Source organism: Suncus etruscus, chromosome 9, assembly GCF_024139225.1.
Source record: "Suncus etruscus isolate mSunEtr1 chromosome 9, mSunEtr1.pri.cur, whole genome shotgun sequence".
Taxonomy (NCBI): Eukaryota; Metazoa; Chordata; class Mammalia; order Eulipotyphla; family Soricidae; genus Suncus; species Suncus etruscus.
In genome coordinates this window covers 108,422,647-108,441,435 of record NC_064856.1, presented here as the reverse complement: position 1 = coordinate 108,441,435, position 18,789 = coordinate 108,422,647, and the positions used below count along the sequence as shown (strand labels likewise).

The window sequence follows — 18,789 nt, the reverse complement described above, 5'->3', positions numbered from 1 at the left end:
GAGTTTACCATGATGGAGAGGTGGAGGTGGGGAGGTTCCTGGAGGGGTGGTTGGGGGACATGAGACAGTGGTGGGGGGAAATAAATGCTCTGTTGGGGGCTGAGGTACTGGAACGCTATGTGCTTGACACCCGCTGACACTGACACTACTGGAAATCTAAAAGAATATCATACATGGGCTGGAAAGATAGCACAATGGGGAGGGTATTTGCTTTGCATGCAGCCGACCAGGGTTCCATCCCTGGCATCCCATATGGTCCCCTGAGCACTGCCAGAAATAATTCCCAAGCACAGAGCCAGGAGTAACCCCTGAGGACCACAGTGTGTGGAAGCAAAACAAAACATAAAAATATCATATTTTTGTATTTCCTTTAACAGTGAGTCCATCTTTTTGTTTTGGTTGGTATTTTCAGGCCAAACCCAGTGGTCTCAAAGGTCACTCCTGGTTCTGTATTCAGAGATCATTCCTGGCAGGTCTTGGGGGACCATATGGAGTGATGGTATATCAAATCCAGGTTGATTGCATGCAAGGTTAAGTGCCCCCCCTTTACCATTTTATACTTGTTTGGAAAAAAAAAAAGTGAAACAAGGTGAAAAGGGCCCGGGGAATGGGCTGGAAATGATACAGAAGGTGGGGTGCATGCACTCAACTGAGGTGCAGTCCGGAGCATCAAGAAGTGTGGCTGGCTGCCATCTTTGGAGGCTCCCACCAAGAGCTCTGGAATGGGGCCAGAGCTGTAGCACAAAGGAAGGGCATATTTTCTTGCATGCAACAGACCTGGGTTCCATCCCCAGCATTCCATAAGCCTGTCAGGAATGATTCTTGAGCACAGAGCTAGGAATAACTCCTAAGCACTGCCAGGTATGGCCCCTTAAAAAAAAAAAAACTAAACAAAAAAAAATAATAATAAGTACTCTCTCAGCACCATGCAAGGCAAACACCCTACCTGGTGTGCTATAGCTCCAGCTCTTACAGTGCAGTTTTTTTTTTTGTGGGGGGGGGGCACAATGCGATGCTAAGGAGTTCCCCCTGACTCTGCACTCAGAAATCACTCCTGGCAGGCTTGGGAGATCATATGGAATGCCAGGGATCGAACCTGGGTCAGCTGCGTGCAAGGCATATGCCCTAACTGCTGTGCTACCTAAAATGTAGCTTTATGTCAGACAATTCACTCAACACTGTTTGTGCTAAACACAAAATTTCCCCATTCTAAACCGCACTGGAGTAAAAAAAAAAAAAAATCAGTGATCAAAGGCCAGAGCAATGGCACAGTGGGTAGGGCATCCCATATGGTCCTCCTGAGCCTGCCAGGAGTGATTTCTGAGCACAGAGCCAGGAGTGACTCCTGAGCACCTCTGGATGTGGCCCAACAACAAATAAATAAATAAATAAATAAATAAATAAATAAATAAATAAATAAATAAATAAAGTTAAAAAAAAGGCTTAAGGTAGCCTGGGTTACTTGATGACTTATACAGGTGACAGAAACTAGAAAACAGGGAGCAGGAATCAGGCACTCTTCCCTCCCACATCCTCCTGGGCACCCCCACCTGTTTCAGGGGTATAGACACAGTTGTGTGTCCCCACACCACTCACAACCCTGCTCACAAAGCTCTGTCCCAATCTCACGGTATCTTGGGGTCCCTGATTCAGACCCCCATGCCTCCAGATACCCCTCTCCTAGGAGAAGCATACCTCAGAACAGAAAATCCAAAGTGAGGGGGGCCAGAATGACAGTACCTGGGTAGGGCACTTGCCTTGCTAGCGGTTGACCCATGTCCCATCCTGGACACCCCAAAGGGTCTCCCCCATGAGCATCGTCAGAAGTGCTTCCTGACTGTAGAGCCAGGAGTAACCCTTGAATATGGCCCCAAACCAAGAAGGTGCACAGTGAAATACCCCATAGGGTAGCCTTGGGAGGTGGGGGGGGGGGTGCCCCAAGGGAAGGAAGGGCTCGTCAGGACCTCCTGTATTTGTGCAGAGTTGAGCTGGGAAATTCATTTGCAAAGGGGCTCGGACCACCCCCATCCAGCAGGGATCCCACAGGGAAAACTCATTCTCCCTGGAGAATCATCATAAACACGTGTAGCTGGCCCATCTCACACACACACACACACACACACACACACACACACACACACACACACACACATCACACACACCACACAACCACACACCACACACACATAACACAGAGACACCCTAACTCACAGACATACACCCTAACACAGATACACACAGACACACCCTTTGCTGTCTCCCCAATGAGTGTCCAAATGGGAGGCTGAATCCAGATCTCAGAGTTTGGGGTCTCAGAACACCATGATTGATCCAGAGTGAGCCGAGTGGACCAATCAGCACCCAGTTAGGCTTCTCCATCCTGAATGCTGAAAGGGAGTCTCAGGAGATTGCAGTGGAGACCTCCCAGTACCCAGATTAGTGTCCAGGAGACTGAAACTCGATCAAGAAAACAGATTGAAAAGGTAAGAGTGGGCCCGGAGAGATAGCACAGCGGTGTTTGCCTTGCAAGCAGCAGATCCAGGACCAAAGGTGGTTGGTTCGAATCCCGGTGTCCCATATGGTCCCCCGTGCCTGCCAGGAGCTATTTCTGACCAGACAGCCAGGATAACCCCTGACCACCGCCAGGTGTGGCCCAAAAACCAAAAAAAAAAAAAAAAAAAGGTAAGAGTAAGGGGCCGGAGAGATAGCATGGAAGTAGGGTGTTTGCCTTGCATGCAAAAGGACGGTTGGAATCCCGGCATCCCATAGGTCCCCAGAGCCTGCCAGGAGCGATTTCTGAGCGTAGAGCCAGGAGTGACCCCTGAGTGCTGCTGGGTGTGACCCAAAAACCAAAAAAAAAAGAAAAGAGAGAGAGAGAAGGTAAGAGGTGAATCTTCATCACATTGGCAACTGGGTCAGGCTTTGCCTGAAGCAGGCCCGGACTGTGGCATTACAAGAGCTTTCAAATCCCATTGTGCCTAAGCAAGTTTGGATTTCTTTTTTTTTTTTTTTTTTTTTTTTTTACAATTTATAGAAAACCCCGAGTCCACACACCGGAGACGTTGACTTACTGTGCCCATCACACATCAGAATCCAAGGATAAGTCACCTCTCCAAGGCCCCAAATCACTGGCTGAAAATTTGTCTGGCCCCCAGACTTTGGAGCCGTTGCCTCTGCACCCCAATCATTGCACACAAATAAGCCACACACTGCACTGGTGGACTTTTTTTATTTTAAAGTCAAGGCACAGCCTGGATGGGCTGAGGCAGGGACTGAGAATGCCCGGCCCAGACTCCCCCCAAGGCCCTGCCAAACCCCAACTCGGGTCGGCTGTGCCCAAGGAGGGGTGGATGAGACAGGAGGCTCCCCCTGTTTTAGGAGCTCGCCTACCTCCTTCTTTAACCCCAAAACAGGGGGAAAACAGGTGACAGACATAAAGTGAGGCAGAGACGCTTGGGGGGGGGGGGAATCCCCCAAGGTCTCTATCTGAACCTCCCTCCCCACCCAGGTCTTTGGTGGACAGAATTGCACAGTCCATAAAGTGACAGCTTGAGAGGGGACAGTGGAGAGTACCCCCACCCGTGGCAAAATGCAGTGCTTAGAAACGGGGCGTGGGGGGAAAAGCCCTGACCTCCTGGGCAGCCCCCCCCAGACCCCAGCAGGCCCCTTTCCTCCCTGCATCTCTAACTCTATCCATTAAGACATAAAAAAATTTCTCTGCTTATAAAAATACTTCTGCTCTGTCTGGGGTGTTGAGTAAGGGAATTGGGGGTGTTGGGGCTGGAGGGGAGCAGCTCTGGGGCCCCCCGGCCTGATCACAACCCCTGGAGGGATGGGGGTCCCAGTGGCAGGGGCTAGGAGGGGGATAGGGGGCCGTTGGTTCTCCGCGGGCTGCCTTGGCGGCGGCGGCCCTGCCGGGGGCGGCGGGGACCGGGGAGACCCGGCGGGAGGGTGGCGGCGCTTCGCAGCTTCAGCTTCCCTGCGCTTGGCCAGCGGCGCGTTCTCCACGCTCTTCAGGAGAAGCCCTCGCGCTTGCCGCGGTTGAACGCCTGGTGGAGGGGACCCCGCCGGCTGAGCCCCTGACAGCTCGGCCTGGGCACACCCGGGGATCGAACCCGCAGAGGCCGGCCCCGCCCCTTCCTGAAGCCCCGCCACGCACTGGCCTATTTCAGAAACCCCTCCCATCCTCCATCAAGCCCCGCCCACGCACTTGTTCTTTCCTTAAAGTTCCGCCTCGCCCATAGGCCAATGCAATAGGCCCCGCCCCTCCCCAAAACTCCGCCCCTCCATATAGCTTCGTCCATATACCTGCCCCTTTCCTGAAGCTCCGCCCTTCCATCAGGGCCCCGCCACGTACCTGCCCCTTCCCTAAAAGCTCCGCCTCGCTCATAGGCTGGATCCCTAGTCCCCCGCCCCTCGCCCTAAGCCCCCGCCCCTCCTCCCAGCTCCGCCCACGAACCAGCCTCTTTTTTAAAGCTCCGCCTCGCCCCATAGGCCGCTTTCCATTTGTCCCCGCCCCTCGCCCCCGCCCATACCTCCATCCGGCCCCGCCCACGCACCCGCCCCTTGTCCTGTAGCTCCACTTTGCTCATAGGCCACTCCCATCGTCCCCGCCCCTGCCCAAAGCCCCGCCCCTCCCTCAGGCCCCGCCCCTCACCATAAAAGTCGCGTTTGAGCCAGAGCGCACGGCGGGCCCCGAGACTCCAGCACGTCGGGCGTCCGCAGCGGCGGGGAGGACCGCGCACTGCCGTCCTGCAGCCACGAGCTGCCCCGCAGCCCCTCGAGCTTCAGCCGCTTGGCAGGGTCCACGGTCAGGAGGCCTGGAGGGGGAGCGGGGAAGGGTTGGGGAGGGTCTGCATGTGACCCCCAAAGGGATTCTGCCTCTCCCAACACCCACCACCGCCCGCATTCCCCTCCACCCACTGGGAGTCCCCCCAACTGGACACCTAACCCCAGCACCTCCCCACGCCACTCGGACTCGCACACCCTGGGACCAGCCTTCCTTGGCCTCCTCCGACACGCCCTGCCAGGCCTCCCCGTCCAGGGAGAAGCGTCCCTCGCGGATCTTGCACATGATCTCGGCGCCTGGCTCTGCCCGCCCTGGCCTGAGGCCCCCTGGAAGGGCACCTGCCCGGACAGCATCATGTACTGGGTCGGGGGGGAGAAAAGGGGGAAAGTGAGCCATACCAGGACCCCACAGGGAGGTGCCCCGACCTCACTCCTAGTACCCAGATGCCCACAGCAGGAGGGTGCGCCTAATGTCCAGATGCACCAGATACCCCAAGCAGGAGGATGCACCGAATGCCCAGATGCACCAGAGGGCCCCAATGGGGCCACCTCTGTGCCCAGTCTCAAACCCAAGCCCTGCCATCCACACCAGAATGACCCCTGACCCCTCACCCCAGCCTTGGCATCCTTTCGACCCAACCCCAGGCTGGGCCAAGTAGATCCTGAACTGTCCAGAGGCCCAATGCCTACCAGGATGACCCCGAGGCTCCAGAGGTCGCAGGACTCGTCGTAGCCCTGCTGTGCCAGCAGCTCGGGGGCCGCATACTGCAGCGTGAAGCACGGAGTCTGCATGGGCTCTGCGGGGCTCTGCGGCCGCAGCCGAGCGAACCCGAAGTCGATGATCTTCACCGGGGCCCCGGGTGTGTCGTCGGCGTACAGGATGTTCTGGGTGGGCGTCAGAGACAGGCGGTGGGCCCGGGCACCTCCACCACCACCTGCTACCTCGCACCCACGACCCAGACCCTGCTCCCACCTCGGGCTTGAGATCACGGTGCACCACGCCTGCCTCTTCGTGCATGAAGCTCACGGCCGACACGAGGCTGCGCAGGATCTGGCTGGCCTCCGATTCGCTGAAGTGCCGCTTCTTGCGGATGTGCTCCAGCAGCTCCCCGCCTCGCAGCAGCTCCAGGACCAGGTAGGTGTGCAGCTGTAGGGGTAAGGGGTGGAGGGGCGCAAGGTCACCAGCCAGCAGCCAGGCCCGGCCCCAGCTTCAAGTGCCACTCAGATTCCAGCCCGACCTCAAGACTACCCCCAGAATCACCCCTAAGGGGCAGGTGCAATAGCACAGAGGGAGTGTGTTTGCATATGGCCTACCCAGGTTTTCAAGCTCCCACATCCCAGGAGTGATACCTGAGCACAGAGCCAACACACACACACACACACACACACACACACACACACACACACACACACACACACACAATTACCCTTGGGGCCAGAGCAATAGCTCAGCGGGGAGGGTTTTTGCCTTGCACGCAGCCAATCTGGGTTTGATCTCTGGCATCTATATTGTTCCCCGACCCTGCTAGGAGTGATTTCTGAGAGAAGAACCAGGAATAGACTCTGAGCACTGCTAACTGTGGCCCAAAAATCAAAAAATCAAAAACAAAAGGGGGGAGGCTTAGAGAGATAGCACAGTGCCTTGCGCACAGCCGACCCAGGACAGACCTGGGTTTGATTCTCGGCATCCCATATAGTCCCAGAGCCTGCCAGGAGTGATTTCTGAGCTCAGAGCCAAGGAGTAATCCCTGAGCACCAGGGGTGGCCCCAAAACAAAAACAAAAAAAAATTAAGAAGAACCAACCCCCCCCCCCAAATAATCAGGGTTACAGAGCGATAATACAGCAGCAGAGCATTTGCCTTGCACACAGCCGACTAGGGACAGACCAGGATTTGATCCCCAGCATCCCATATGGTCCCCGGAGCCCGCCAGGAGCAACTTCTGAGCCAGGAGTAACTAACCCCTGAGCGCCGCTGGGTGTGACCCAAATCCCCCCCAAAAAATAAATAAATCATCCTTAAGCCAAACCCCACTTGTAAAAAAAAAAAAACACCTTTGCCAGTCAAATGCATCAAATCCTTCCAAACACAAGTTCCCATCCTTCAATCCAAGTCCCCCGGGTCCCACCTCCTAGCCCAGGCCTGCCAGGCTCTGGCCCCGCCTATGACCACGCCCACAATCACGCCCATCATACTGACCATGTCCGTAACCACGCCCACCCTATTGACCGCGCCCAGGTCGTCCTTAGCTTAGCCACGCCCACAAACCACGCCCATCATATTGGACACGCCCACACTCAGGTCCTCAGCATGGCCATGGCCACAGTTTGGTTGGCCACGCCCACAACCACACCCACCATACTGGCCACGCCCACGGCCTGCCTGTGTGGTCACGCCCACATGTATGGCCACGCCCGCTCCCTCCCCTGGCCCGGGCAACGTCACCGACCTGGTCCTGATGCACCTCATGCAACTTCACCACGTTGGGGTGCGACTGGCACAGCTTGAGGGCGGCCACCTCGCGCTGCGTGTTGGCCTCCAGCCTGGGGGTGGCGGGGAGGGAGGCAGGGGAGGATGAGCCACAGGTTCCGCCCGAGCCACCGGCCCACCTGCCGTGCCCGCCGTGCCCACCTGCGGCTGAGGATCTTGACGGCAAACTCCTGGCCACTCTGGCGCTGGCGGCAGCGGCGACACACCGAGAAGCTGCCCTGGCCCAGCGCGGGCTCCCGCAGGTCCAGCTCGTACTGCTGGAAGAAGGGCGACTCCTGGGGGTCGGAGGGGGCCGTCAGGGCCACTGAGATGGGGCCAGGCCTTGGGGCTGCTCAGGAGCCCCCCCCAAACCCAGCCCCCCATCACTCCAGTGGCCCCCATCGCCTCACCTGCATCATGGCACTCCTGGCCACCGCTGCCCGGCCTGGCCGCTCCCCAGTGCCGGCCACCAGTACGTCGGTCATCACGGCATTGTTATGGTCAAACAGGATGGACGGAGCCACGAAGGAGTAGCCCTGAAGGGAGGCAGGGCTCAGGAGGGGCACCCGGGGAGTGGGGTGCAGAGGAGGGTGTGCATGGGACTGCTGCCTCACATCTGGGGCCCGTGGCCCTGGCGCCCACTGCTGTCACCCCACCTTTCTTTCTCATTCACCACAAGGGCACCCCACCCACGGCCTAGTGGAGCACCCCAGAAAAGGAGTGGAGGAAGAGGAAATCACTGATGGGCATTTCACACGTAACTTACACGCATGGTCACATATTTACATACATACACTCATGTATGGACATAACCTCCATAGATGCTCACGCATAGGGCTTAAGAGATTTCCTTTTTCTTTTTATAGAAATAGAATCTTTTTGTTGTGGTTTTTGGGTCACACCGGTGGCGCTCAGGAGTTCCTCCTGCCTCTGCGCTCAGAAATTGCTCCTGGCAAGCACAGGGAACCATATGGGATGCTGGGATTCGAACCACCGTCCGTCCTGGATTGGCTGCATGCAAGGCAAATGCCCTACCGCTGTGCTATCCCTCCGACCCAGAGCCAAAATATTTATTTCTTCTGTACAAATCAACCTTTGGTAGAAAGAGATTCAGGCAGCTGCGACACAGGCTTCTACTCCAATACTGAGTGGTACCCCAATACTACATAGGTTTTACCCTGGGGGCCCGGAGAGATAGCACAGCGGTGTTTGCCTTGCAAGCAGCCGATTCAGGACCAAAGGTGGTTGGTTCGAATCCCGGTGTCCCATATGGTCCCCCGTGCCTGCCAGGAGCTATTTATGAGCAGACAGCCAGGAGTCACCCCTGAGCACCGCCGGGTGTGACCCAAAAACCAAAAAAAAAAAGGTTTTACCCTGGATTCTACCCCAATACCCCCACCGAGCCCCCAAGCTCCACTGGGTATAGCCCAAAAGCAAGCTTACAAATTTAACCTTTGATCTCTTGTGCAAAGTATAGGCTGGGAAGGAGGCTCCTGGGGAAACATTGGTACAGAGAAACCCATACTGGGACTGGGGAGGGACTCAAAGAGCCGGAGTGCAGGCTTTGAATGTGGGAGCCCAGGGTTTGGTCCCTGGCACTGTCAAATAAGAAACTCCCCCAACTGGAAAGAAAGGGGGAAAAAAAAGCTCATTTTCTGCCTTTCCTAGGACAGAAGAGCAATTCAAGGGGATGCCAGGAGCTAGAGTGACGTTACAGTGGGGAGGGCATTTGCCTTGTACGCAGCTGTCCTGGGTTCAATACCCGGAATCCTATATGATCTCCTGAGCACCTCCAGGAATGATCCCTGAGCATAGATCCCTGAATTAGCTAAGCCCTGAGTATCACTCGGTATGGCCCAAAAAGCCAAAACAACAACAACAACAACAACAACAAAACCAATTCCGGACTGGAGATAGCACAGCAGTAGGGCATTTGCCTTGCATGTGGCAGACCGGGGTTCCATTCCCAGCATCCCAAATGGTCCCTGAGCCTGCCAGGAGCGATTTCTGAGCACAGATCCAGGGTGTGGCCCAAAAACAAAACAAACAAACAAACAAAAAATTCCAAGAGATTTTTAAGATGATTATTGTCATTTCTCCTCATAAATACACGCATACAAAAAACACATATGCACACTTGATACCTATACGAACACATAACACACTTATATATACATATCACACAAAAACTTTGCAACTTATACACAATCAGGCACATATATACATATAGCCATATACACACATATACTCTCATGCACACACCCGTACACGCTTTTCCTAAAAGCACAGCACCCCTCACCCCATGCTGGTGCACCCCACACCAGTACACCCTGCTCGTGAGGGTCTGTTGACTTGCTACTACATTCCCAAACCTATGTCAGGGGTCCAGCTCATGGCAAGCACTGACTTCTTACATCTTTATGAATTAAAAAGGATGAATGAAATTTCTTGCTTAGGAGCTGGTTGGTCCTTTCTCATGAAGATAAGAGACACCCCAGCACAGAGCTGTCACTTGTAAGTACCTGGGAGGAGGCATAGACCGCACCCCCATACTGGCCTCTCTTATGCAACAGGAAGGAGCATGTCCCAAGAGCCAGGCAAAAAAGACATGGAATCTAAATGCAAGTCCCCACTTTGGAAGCACCCAGGTCTGCAGGGGAGATGGTCTGTTTGAGCTGATGGCAGAGCTCTGGTACCCAACATAGGAACAGTCTAGGACCAGGGCAGTGGGGAGAACTCTGCGGCTTGGCCCACAAAGTCTAGTGAGTTTGAAGACGGACACTCTCAGTGGAGGGACTGAAGTATAAAAGGTGTGCAGAAGGGGTCGGAGCAGTGGCACAGCAGTAGGGCATTTGCCTTGCATGCAGCTGACCTAGGACCTAGGGATCGTGGTTCGATCCCCCAGCTTCCCATATGGTTCCCCAAGCCAGGAGAGATTTCTGAGCGCATAGCCAGGAGTAACCCCTGAGCGTCACGGGGTGTGGCCCAAAGACCAAAAAAAAAAAAAAAAAAAAAGGTGCAGAATGTTCTGGAACTCTGAGCAGGCCTCAGACACAGTGAGGCCATGTCACCCAGAGTGATCATGGGGCGGACTCAGATGTGGATCTGCATTAGGGCTGAAGTTTGGACTAGTCCACAGACCTACGCCACACTCTATATGCGACATCTCTTAATGGGGGTCCGCTTCAGCGAGGAAAGAGCTGGAAACTAATTCCTAGAATCACACAGAGATAGACAAGAAGCCAACACCCAAGTTCCAGATAAACCAGGCCCCACCAAAGATATGTCCCTCCTTCCTAACTCACTCACTCCAGGCAGAAGTGGGGCCATTTGGGGGAGATGCTGATTCTGATCTGAACTTGGGGCTCACCCAGACTCATGAGACTCTGCAGCTGGAGTGTCAGGAGCCCCCAACTCACCTGGAAGATACGAGGGTCCCCAGATGGGGGGCTGCCAGCCGGGGAGTAGACAGGCTCAAGCCGAGTAAATTCCTCCGCAAAGTTGCCCACATCCAACTCCGAGCGGATCTGGGGTCTGAAGGGAGCGGGAATCTTCCTGGCAGCGAGGGCAGCCCAATCCAGGCCCTAGAAAGATGAGAAAAGAGGTCAGAGGATAGAAAGTGGGTACCTCTCTTCTCTCGGCTCAGGCCCCTCTCACTGGGCAGTCTCAGCAAAGCATCAGAGGACTAAGTTATGCTTCATTGCCACCCCGCCACGGTTTTTATTTCTCTCTCTCTGATAATTTAATAATCTCTGTTTCCCTCAGAAAACCAACACTCAGGCCGGAGAGATAGCATGGAGGTCAGGCGATTGCCTTGCGTGCAGAAGGTTGGTGGTTCGAATCCCGGGATCCCATATGGTCCCCCAAGCCTGCCAGGCGTGATTTCTGTGTAGAGCCAGGAGGAACCCCTGAGCGCTGCCAGTTGTGACCCAAATACCAAAAAGAAACCAACACTATCACATTTTTCAGTTCTTCCACAGGATTTAAATCTGGAAGGGTCTGGAACTGCTCCTCAGAAATCACTCCTGGGAGGCTCAGAGAACCATATGTAATGCTGGGAATAGAACCCAGGTCCACCCTGGATTGGCCACATGCACAGCAAATGCCCTAGCACTGTGTTATCGCTCTGACCCTGCCAGGAGTAATTTGGGTGTGGCCCAAAAAACAAACAAACAAACAAACAGCATCAACCTAAAAGATAGTACTGTATGGGGCCCAGAGAGATAGCACAGCCAAGTTTGCCTTGCAAGCAGCCGATCCAGGACCAAAGGTGGTTGGTTCGAATCCCGGTGTCCCATATGGTCCTCCATGCCTGCCAGGAGCTATTTCTGAGCAGACAGCCAGGAGTAACCCCTGCGCAACGCCAAGTGTGGCCCCCCCCCAAAAAAAATAGTACTGTACACCGATAAAGATAGCACTTTATTTGTTTTGTTTTTGTTTTTGTTTTTGGGCCACACCCGGTAACGCTCAGGGGTTACTCCTGGCTATGCGCTCAGAAGTCGCTCCTGGCTTGGGGGACCATATGGGACACCGGGGGATCGAACCACGGTCCTTCCAAGGCTAGCGCAGGCAAGGCAGGCACCTTACCTTTAGCGCCACCGCCCGGCCCCAAAGATAGCACTTTATAGTAATAACCTTGCCCTTAGGAATGACTCATAGCTGGTAAATTGAAATGTGACTTAAGAATTCGAGGAGGGAGCCTGTGCTTTGTAAGCCATTATGATTAAAATAAATATTATATTAAAAAATAAATATAATTAAATCATATGTAAAAAAAAAATTTTGAGGTAGGGGGCCGGGCAGTGGCACTAGAGGTAAGGTGCCTGCCTTGCCTGCGCTAACCTTGGACGGACCGCGGTTCGATCCCCGGCGTCCCATATGGTCCCCCAAGCCAGGAGCAACTTCTGAGCGCATAGCCAGGAGTAACCCCTGGTTTGGTGTGGGCCAAAAACCAAAAAAAAAAAAAAAAGAAAGAATTCGAGGAAGATGGGGACGGAGAGGTAACATGGAGATAGGGCATTTGCCTTGCATGCAGAAGGAAGGTGGTTTGAATCCTGGCATCCCATCTGATCCCCCGAGCCTGCCAGGAGCGATTTCTGAATGTAGAGCCAGGAGTGACTCCTGAACGCTGCCAGGTGTGACCCAAAAAACAAAAAAAAAAAAGAATTCGAGGAAGGTGAATAGTTGAAAAGTGCTTATGTGTGCTCTCCCTTCTAGCCCCCCAGTGCAACAGCAGGCTTGATGGCAAGAGCTCTAGCAGTCATTTTGGGCCACAAGATCACCCCAGGGATAGAAGTAAAAAGTTAAGGATGCCACTTAATAGGGGATTAAAGTCTGAAAATAAAAGGAGCCAGGGGAGCAACTGAGTGGTAGGACAGATGTTTCACATGTATGAAGTCCTGGGTTCAATCCCCAAAAAATTAGACAAAAGAAAGGAACTTGGAGGGGCCAGGGCAGTGGCACAAGTGGAAAGGCTTTTGCCTTGCCCGCACTAGCCTAGGACGGACCTTGGTTCGATCCCCTGTCATCCCATATGATCCACAAGCCAGGAGTGAGTTCTGAGTGCATAGCCAGGAGTAACCCCTGAGCATCACCGGGTGTGCCCCCCAAAAAGAAAGAAAGAAAGAACGGACTTGAAATAAAAATTATTAAAAAAAGAAAGAAAGAAAAAGAAAGGAACCTGGTTGGAGTGAAGTGATTATACAGTAGGTAGGGTGTTTGCAATCTGGCCTGTTCAGTTCCTGGGATGCTATATGGTCCCCTGAGCCTGCCAGGAGTGATTTCTGAGCGCAGAACCAAGAGTAAGGCCTGAGCTCCACTGAGTATGGCCCAAAAACAACAGAAGGAAGGAAGGAAGGAAGGAGGGAGGGAGGGAGGGAGGGAGGGAGGGAGGGGAGGGAGGGAGGAAGAAAGAGAAGGAGGAAGGAAGGAAGGAGGAAGGAAGGAAGGAAGGAAGGAAGGAAGGAAGGAAGGAAGGAAGGAAGGAAGGAAGGAAGGCAGGCAGGAAGGAAGGAAGGAAGGAAGGAAGGAAGGAAGAAGGAAGGAAGGAAGGAAGGAAGGAAGGAAGGAAGGAAGGAAGGAAGAAGGCAGGAAGGAAGGAAGGAAGGAGGAAGGAAGGAAGGAAGGAAGGAAGGAAGGAAGGAAGGAAGGAAGGAAGGAAGGAAGGAAGGAAGGGAAGGAGGGAGGGAAGGAGGGAGGGAGAAAGGGAGAGAGGGAGGGAAGGAGGGAGAAAGGGAGAGAGGGTGGGAGGGAAGAAAGAAAAAGGAATGAACTTGGATTCATGAAGACACCACAGCAGCACAACCTCTGAACTTCTTTCATTTCTCTGCATTGTGGGTCACACCCAACAGTGCTCAAAGGCCATGCTTGGAGAATTCACCCTGGGCTTCCTGCATGCCAGGCATACAGGTGGCCCATTGCACTATCTCTTTGCTCCTCCCCTGCCCTACAAGCCCTGAACTATTTCTCTGACCCCTCCCCCAACTTGGCTTCTGCATTAAGGAAGGTAATAGGGCCACCCGCAGAGGTACTCAGGGGCTCTGTGCTCAGAAGTGACCCCTGGAAACTATACCTGGGGTCAGCTGAGTGCAAGGCATGCACATTCCCTCCTGTAATACCTCTCCAGCCTCAACTAGACTTCCTTAAGTGAGAAAAAAATGGACTTGTAGGGGCCGGAGAGATAGCACAGAGGGAGGGCCTTTGCCTTGCATGCAGCCAATCCAGGAGGGACAGTTTAAATCCCATATGGTCCCCTGTGCCTGCCAGGAGCAACTTCTGAGCACAGAGCCAGGAGTAACCCCTGAGGGCAATTGGGTGTGACCAAAAATTTTTTTTGACTTGCAGCTGAAATTGAGACTAACAACTCAACACTTGTCATGGCAAGCACCATTCTAAGTTAGACACTTTCTGTCTTACAGCCAAGATTGATGAAGACCCCAAAACTGTCACCAAGGAGCCTGGTGCAAGAAAAGGGGAAATACAGGAAGTATCAAGACGTCAAAGACCCCGGAAGACAAATCCAAGTTCCAGCACCGGTTTCGCCTGTACTGGATTGGGGGATACAGAGGGTGCTCAAAAAATTCTCTTAAGAGGCTAGAGAAAGGCTGGAGCTGGTCTATTGCTCTGGTCTATTGCTTTCTGACAGGGTGCCCTGCCCTCTCTGGGCCTCTGTCTTCTTATCTGTACAGAACGGAGTGATGAGGGCCATGGGTGGCCAGAAACGGCAAAATGTGCAGCCCGGGGCTGGAGCGATAGCACAGCAGGAAGGGCATTTGTCTTAGACGCAGCTGACCTGGGGTTTGATTCCCGGCATCCCATTGTGGTCCCCCAAGCCTGCCAGGAATAATTTCTGAGTTCAGAGCTTGGAATAACCACTGAGCACCATCAGGTGTGGCCCAAATACAAAACAGAACAGGGGGCCAGAGAAATAGCACAGAGGGGGCCCGGAGAGATAGCACAGCGTTGTTTGCCTTGCAAGCAGCCGATCCAGGATCAAAGGTGGTTGGTTCGAATCCTGGTGTCCCATATGGTCCCCCATGCCTGCCAGGAGCTATTTCTGAGCAGACAGCCAGGAGTAACCCCTGAGCAACGCCGGGTGTGGCCCAAAAACCAAAAAAAAAAAAAAATAGCATAGTGGTATTGCGTTTGCCTTGCACGAAGCCAATCCAGGATGGACGGTGGTTTGAATCCCAGCATCCCATATGGTCCCATGAGCCTGCCAGGTGCAATTTCTGAGCACAGAGCCAGGAGTAATCACTGAGTGCCACCAAGTGTGACCCAAACAAAACAAAACAATAATAATAAAAAAAAAGAACAAAAACAGAGTGAGAAGGAGAGGTTACCCAGGCCAAGGGCTCACCTGTGCCCACTCTCCAAGGGTGAGTGGAGCCCTCATCCCTCACACAACTACATAGGACAAAGTCCTGAGACTGAGTTGCACAGGTCACAGCACAGATCTGGGGTTCCCCTGCGATGGCCTGTCCCCTGTGCCACCTGGGGCAAATAATCCCAATCTTCATTCCTGCCAGCCCCATCTACCAAGAACCTCAAATTTTGGGGCCACAGAGATAGCAAAGCAGTAAGACATTTGCCTTTTACACGGTATATGGTCCCCGGAGCCTGCCAGGAGCAATTTTTGAGCGCAGAGCCAGGAGCAACCCCTGAGCACTGCTGGCTGTGCCCCCCCCAAAAAAAATAACCCTCAAATTCTAAGTTCCCTTTGGGAACATACAGTGGAGGTGGGGGAAAACAAGAGCCAGCTATGAAATTGGTGGGGCGGGGAGCCGGGTCAACCCAGTTCTTCCCACTGGTTGGAAAAGATCAAAGATCTGAAGCCAGGAAGGAAGCGAAACTGACCAGCCCCAGCCCGGCCTTCCTCATGTGGGACGCAGAGAGTTATGGGGTGCAACCTAGTGGGGTACAGCTCGGAGCCTCACCTGGAAGAAGGGATGGTTCTTGACGTCCTGTGCCCCCTGGGGGCCCGCGCCCAGTCGCTTCTTGGGGTCCTTACAAAGGAGCCTCTGCAGCAGGTCCTGCGCCACAGGCCCGATCCGGGGAGGGAAGGGAGGGGAGCACTTCAGGATCCGTCTGGGAGGATGGGGGGCGCGTCAGGGGCCGCGAGCCCCCCTCCCCACAGCCCAGCCCCAACAGGTCCCCCACAGGCCCCTCGGCTGCCCTTGGTGTCCAGCCCCAGGACTCACCGAGACACTTCGGCCTGAGTGTTCCTCTCGCCCTCCAGGGTGAAGGGCGACGCCCCCGTCAGCAGCTCAAACAGCAGAATGCCCAGACTCCACCAGTCCACTGCCTGCGGGGCAGCTGTGAGTGCCCACCGCCCACCGCCTCCCAGTACCCCCAACACCCCCAACACCCCCAACTCACTTTGCCATGCCCCCACTTGCTACGGATGATCTCGGGGGCCATGTACTCAATGGTGCCGCAGAACGAGAAGGTGCGCTCTTTCTAGAGGGCAAGATGATCCATTGGGATAACCAGCCGGGCATCACTCCCCATTTCCCCAGGAGGGCAGCTGTTCACCCCGTTCACCTCCTCTGTGAGGAACTCCTTGCTGAGCCCGAAGTCCGTGAGGACGATGTGGCCCTCGGCATCCAGCAGCACGTTCTCCAGCTTCAGGTCCCGGTAGATGATACCAAGCTGTGGGCACAGAGGGCAGCTGAGGCTCCTGCCTGCCACCCCTGCCCGGGTCCTGCTCCAGTAAAGGAGGTGCCCAGGCAGCAGCGAGCAACAGGAGTTAGGTGAAAGCAAGAAAGGGGGCACTGGGATAGGCAGGCAGGAGCAGGGAATGGGTAAGAGGTAGGGGATGGGCACCTCAGCCCCAATAACTCTGCTCACACCAAGACGAGTCCATGCCTCTCATCGAGGCCCACAAGCAAGCCCTGAGCACAGAGCTTGGAGCATCCCCTGGTCCCCAAATATAATAGAGGAGAATATAGGAAAAGTCCCATGGGCAAAGAGTATTAAGCAGAGCCCTGGCCACCAGAAAAACTTAAGGTGTGTGCGAGGAGCAGGGGGCACCCCTCCTTCCAGGAGGCTGGGAGAAGCTCTGGGATCCACGGAGGAACAACATGCATACAACACACGCACACACACACACACACACACACACACACACACGAGGCTGGAGCAATAGCACAGTGATAGGGTATTTGCCTTGCACACAGACGACTGGGTCTGACCGGGGTTTGATCCCTGGCATCCCATATGGTCCCCCGAGCCTGCCAGGAGCTACTTCTGAGCGCAGAGCCAGGAATAACCCCTGAGCGGTGCCGGGTATGACCCCAAAATACACACATACCACACACTATCACACACATGCACTTCACACTATACCACACACATGCTCCCAGACACCCGGGGACAGGGCTGGAGCTGGGGGCTAGGGGGACAGGGGGGCAGAGCCAGGCCCACCTTGTGCAGGTGTTCCAGGGCCAGCACGATCTCGCCGCCATATATGCGCACCTCGGCCTCCTTGAAGTGCTGCCGCTGGTACAGGTGCGTGAACATCTCGCCACCGTTCACGTAGTCTGCGGGATGGGTGCAACGGTTGGTTGGGAGGAGATTGGGGGGTGCCACAGCCCATTCCCCCCGCAGTCTGGGGCTGGCCTCTTTGCCCTACCCAGGATGAGGTGCAGCTTGGCATCGGTCTGGAAGGCATAGTGCAGGGTGACCAAGAAGGGCGCCTGTCGCACCAGCTCCAACACGGAGCGCTCGGTGCGCGTGTGCTCCTGCGTCTTGGCGCGCTGCACCAGGGCGGCCTTGCGCAGCACCTTCATGGCGTACAGCTTCCCTGCGTCGTGCCCGCCCGCTTTGCGCACCAGGAACACCTTCCCGTAGGCTGCGGGGAGGCCAAGAAGGGAAGTGAGCGAGACAGGGGTGTGTGCATGGACTGCAGACCCCCCGAAAATGGGCACCCGCTTGGATGGGCCCAATGCGTAAAAATGCAAAATGCTGGGGAAGGGAAAGGAAGGCTGGTGGAGCGGTGCATCCTCCCCAAGACAGTGCTCAGCAGAAACTGGGGAGCTTGCAGACCATGAGGGGGTTGCGTGCAACTAGGCAACCCCAGAAGGTAGCAGCTGGGGTGGGTGGCAGGGAGCACGTGCCAACCTGCGGGACTCTAAGAGGGTGCGCACGGGAGGCTGCGGGTCCCCGGGAGGGAGGCGGGGCGCGCGGCGCACATCTGGGGGAGCGCGCAGGGCAGGCAGGGGGAGAGGCGGGAGCCATGCAAATCATGGGCAGGGCTGCCAGCAACCCCCCAAAAGACCTGGGCAGACCTGGGGACCCTGCAGGGAGCAGCCATCCAAGCCTGGTGGAAGTGGCCCAGATGGGCAGGGCAGGGCGCGCAATACTGGGGAACCTCGGGGGGGGGGTGTCTAAGGGCGGCCTGGACAGGCCTCCCTGGGCGTGCCCGCACCCCCTTGCCCAGCGCCTTGGGGTGGCCTTACCTCCTGTGCCCAGCACCCTGAGCAGCTCGAAGTTCTCCACGTTCACCTTCTCCCCATGCCCGGTTAAGTTAGCTGTGGGCACAAGGAGCCCGTGAGCCCACCCAGCCTGCGCCCCCCACCCAGCAATCCGGCCAGGCCCAAGCGGCCCACCACCCACCCCGGGGACCCCCCGTGGCCCGGCTCCACCTTCCGTGATCCGCAGCTCCACGGCGCAGCCCTCGTCCTCGTCCTCGTCCCCCATGTCCCGCGGGTGGCCGGGGCCCTGGCGCTCGGCTCCGGGAGGCGCCGGTTACATGGCGGCTCCGGCCGGGGCGGGCGCTTCCTGGTGCCGCCTCCGGGGCCCTGGCAGGCGCCGGCACCGCCTCCCGGCTCCCCGCCCCGAAGGCCCTGAGTCAGGCGGCTGGAACGTGACAGCGGGCGGGCAGGCGGGGGCAGCTCCATCTCCCGTGCCCGGGGCTCCGGGGGGGCACCCCCAGGAGACCCTGGGAAGCCCTCTGCGTGGGTGATGTGTGTGTGTGCAGGGCCTTGCAGAGGGTCACCCCGAGGCTTCTCCGGGGGGTTGCAGGCCCTGGGA

At 55.7% G+C, this 18,789-nt stretch overlaps 1 protein-coding gene across 1 annotated transcript; it reads right to left on the bottom strand.

Annotated features, from left to right (window-relative positions):
- Window positions 1–3,226: 3,226 nt before the first annotated feature.
- RPS6KA4 (ribosomal protein S6 kinase A4) lies at window positions 3,227–18,510 on the bottom strand. The gene is given in 23 exon segments (XM_049779977.1): window positions 3,227–3,898; window positions 3,901–3,949; window positions 3,951–3,977; window positions 3,979–4,019; window positions 4,022–4,049; window positions 4,658–4,701; window positions 4,704–4,820; window positions 4,987–5,085; window positions 5,088–5,148; window positions 5,479–5,673; window positions 5,762–5,935; window positions 7,238–7,331; window positions 7,420–7,553; window positions 7,668–7,793; window positions 10,677–10,841; window positions 15,693–15,843; window positions 15,957–16,060; window positions 16,135–16,215; window positions 16,300–16,407; window positions 17,182–17,297; window positions 17,390–17,608; window positions 18,216–18,287; window positions 18,402–18,510. Coding segments are annotated over 23 exon segments (2,304 nt in total). The 5' UTR covers window positions 18,457–18,510; the 3' UTR covers window positions 3,227–3,854.
- Between the last annotated feature and the right edge of the window lie 279 nt (window positions 18,511–18,789).